The 3,273-nt window shown below is 39.4% G+C and overlaps 1 protein-coding gene across 3 annotated transcripts in view; it reads right to left on the reverse strand.

Moving 5' to 3' along the window:
- The window catches only part of SLCO1C1 (solute carrier organic anion transporter family, member 1C1), a 51,045-nt gene that overhangs the window by 34,872 nt on the left and 12,900 nt on the right, over positions 1–3,273 (reverse strand). For all 3 annotated transcript variants that reach the window (XM_014542352.1, XM_005869579.2, XM_014542353.1), the window contains exon 5: positions 612–733. In XM_014542352.1, coding sequence (XP_014397838.1) covers positions 612–733 — 122 coding nt within the window. The remainder of the gene's footprint in view (positions 1–611; positions 734–3,273) is intronic.

Consider the following 3,273-nt stretch of genomic DNA (forward strand, 5'->3'; position numbering starts at 1 on the left):
TTGTTTACCCATATCTTTAGAAAAAAATCACTTCTACTGTCATGGTAAACAACCTGCTTCCCTATTTATAATGGTCTGGTCCTCTAGCAACTTCAGTGTGAAATTATAGCTAATTTGACTACAAACATCAGGTGGCCAGAATAATCTGGCCACTCAGTGTATATAGATGCATTTTCTTAGGATCTCATCATATATTGCTTCATATTCTAGGATTTTTTATGGCACTATAACATCTCAGTCTAAGTAGTAAAGCTTTTTGTTGTTGTTGTTAATTCTCTCCTGAGGATATATTTCCATTGATTTTTAGAGAGAGTGGAAGGAAGGGGGAGAGACAGAGAGTGAGAAATATCGCTTGGTTGCCTCCTGCACGCACCCCAACCAGGACACGGGATGGAGCCTGCAACCAAGGTACATGCCCTTGACCAGAATTAACTCAGGACCCTTCAGTCTGTGGACTGAAACTCTACCCACTGAGCCAAACTGGCTAGAATGTAAGTAGTAAAGCTTTAGACAGCAAAAATTATATAGATATTTTGTCCATAATAAAGAACATATAAAGTCTTAAAAAAAAAGCTTGCCTAGTCATTGAAGTAAAAACAAAATAATCTTACCATTATTTATTTTGGATTGTGATTTTTCCATAACTGAGGTTGTTAATTGACTGTTTGATTCCAGGAGACATGGAGAGGTGCTAAGAGTGGAATTGGAGAAAGAATACCTTTCATATCTGTACCTGTATAAAAAGAACATTTTCTTTACTACAGGCTCATTTAGTATCATGCAAAAAATATTGCATGTATACTACATGACTCATTAGGGTACTTGTTTGAGTTCTCAGCTATCCCTGAGTCCCCAAACCAAACCAAACCAATGTTTAATAGCAGAGATTTCTGAATATACTGCCAGAAAATCCGGTTCATAGGTGTTGTACCCTATTTGAACCCGTCAATTATCCATTGTAATGAAAGAAAATAAAAGTAAGAATTATTCATAGAGGTTCATTTTAATATAAAATGACTGTAAATTACATACTATCTTGGTGGAAAAAATATGCCTATTGAAGTTGGTTAGATAAGGAGGCAAAGAAGTAATGCAAAGGGGACCCAGGGTATAAATGCTTTCAAAGTAGGGATTTTAGTTCTAACATGGATTCAAACCATTGCTGACACAATCTTGATTCTGATGCATGAAATTCTATAGTAGCTACGGAGAGCTATATCTCTACAGAGACTATCATAAATAGTTTCCCTGCTTTCAAGTTTGTTCCACCAGAGTTATTTTTCCAAGCAGTAGTCAATGTGACCCTTTAAAATATGTCAGATCATGCCCCTCTGCTCAAAATTCCCCACTGGTTTCTCATCTCATTCCAGATGAAGCTAAAGTCCCTGCAATTGTTTGCCACGTTACTACTCAAGGTATGGTGTGCAGACCAGCAGCACCAGCTGAGTCTCAAGTCTACATTTTACCAAGAGCCTCCAGTGAAATGTCCATCAAAGTTTGAGAAACAACCTTGACACCTTCACCCATTTTTTTTTTGTACACTTTCCCCTGGCTCATCCTACTGGGTCACAAGGCTCCCTACAGTTCACCCAGGCTCCCTCCTGCTGCAGAAACTTAGCATTCACTGCTCATTTTGCCTAGAATCTTCCTCCCCAGACATCTGTGTAGCTCTCCCTTTCATCTCTTTCAGTTGTTCCCAAATGTCACCATCTCAGTGAGCCATGCCCTGACAATCCTATGTTAAATAGCAACCTGCTACACACACACTCCTTCTGTGTCTTATTGGGTTTTCTCTAATATTATTTGTCTTACTATATCGTTATTTGTTGGTTCATTGTCTATTCCTCATAAGATTTATGGAAGCAGAGATTTTTCACTACTTTATCCTTATTTCCTAGAACAATAATCAATACACGTATATTTCTTAAACTCATGAGTTAGATGACCTGCCATACATAAAGCTAAACATAACCTCTTGGGGGCAGGCCCTTAATAATTGATATCCATGATTAATATTATTTGTTGGCCATTAAGGGTATTGCTGCTAGGCAGATAGAGCATATGTAGTAGGTAGTCTTTTAGAGAACAAAAATTATATTTGGACAAGTACCCAATTAGTGACTCATCCTGTAGAAGATTGAAAATAAGTTATTGTAATAATCCTCAGTAGATAGCAAACTTCATGAAGTGTGTGTATGTTTTGTTTCTTTATTTTTCTTCAGTGAAGTAGTCCCATTACCTGACACAGCACCAGGCAAATGGCAGAACTAAATAATGAATAAACAAATATATCTTTCAACATGTAAAAGGTGAATATGAATATGAATCTCTTTCTGCCCCTTTGGCATCCTTTGTCAGCACTAGCCCGGCTGTCTGGCTGGCCTTCTCTTAGATATGCTCCTTTCAGGTGGATTGGTGACCCATTTCCTCGGTCTCTTCCTTTGCCTCTTCCTTAGGCATTGGCCCACATAAAACCTTTGTAGAACCTCAGTGATCCAAGGAAACTCTGCCCCTGTGGAAAGGAGGCCAGAGATATGTCCAAGAGCAGGCAGAAGCCCTGAAGCCATGAATCTCTCTCCAAGTAAAAGTGAAGGTAGAGGGAAACCATACAAACAGGTAGGAAAGATCCCACACAGAGGCTTCTGTGCAACACCTTTACAGACTGGCCACAGAGGCCAAAATCGGACTCTAGGCATTTAAGTGACCTGGGAATCTGAGGACAAGTTTGGACCAGATCATTTCTAAGTCTCTTCAGCTCTAAAATGTCACAATGCATTGATCTACACTGGGCAATAATTAAAGTATTAATTGATATATAATTTTAAAGTTATTCTCTTGTTTCTATACCTCTTGGAAATCACTTCTCTCAGTCAGCAATAGGTAAGCACAGAGGACCGAGGCAACATGGATATGCATAAAGAAGTCAGAATACCTGCTTTAGGAGTTCAGTGTTATAATATAAGACACCTAAACATGAGAAAGTCACCAGACTCTTTAAGTCATGGTCCTTAGCTCCAAAGTAACAAAATATAAACTATGTTCTTCTACCCCATAGGTTATTGTAAGGATGGAATCCTATCTAATAATAGAGAAACATGGTAATTAACCGTAACTTCGCTACCCTTCCCATGGGCTAATCAGCGAGATATGCAAATTAACTGCCAACCAAGATGGCTGCCGGCAGCCAGGCAGCTGAAGCGAACAGGAGGCTTGCTTGCTCCAGTGACGGAGGAAGCCAATGTTCCCCACCTGCCGTTGCCGACCTCTGAGCTG

This window comes from Myotis brandtii, unplaced genomic scaffold (assembly GCF_000412655.1).
Source record: "Myotis brandtii unplaced genomic scaffold, ASM41265v1 scaffold299, whole genome shotgun sequence".
NCBI classification, from domain to species: domain Eukaryota; kingdom Metazoa; phylum Chordata; class Mammalia; order Chiroptera; family Vespertilionidae; genus Myotis; species Myotis brandtii.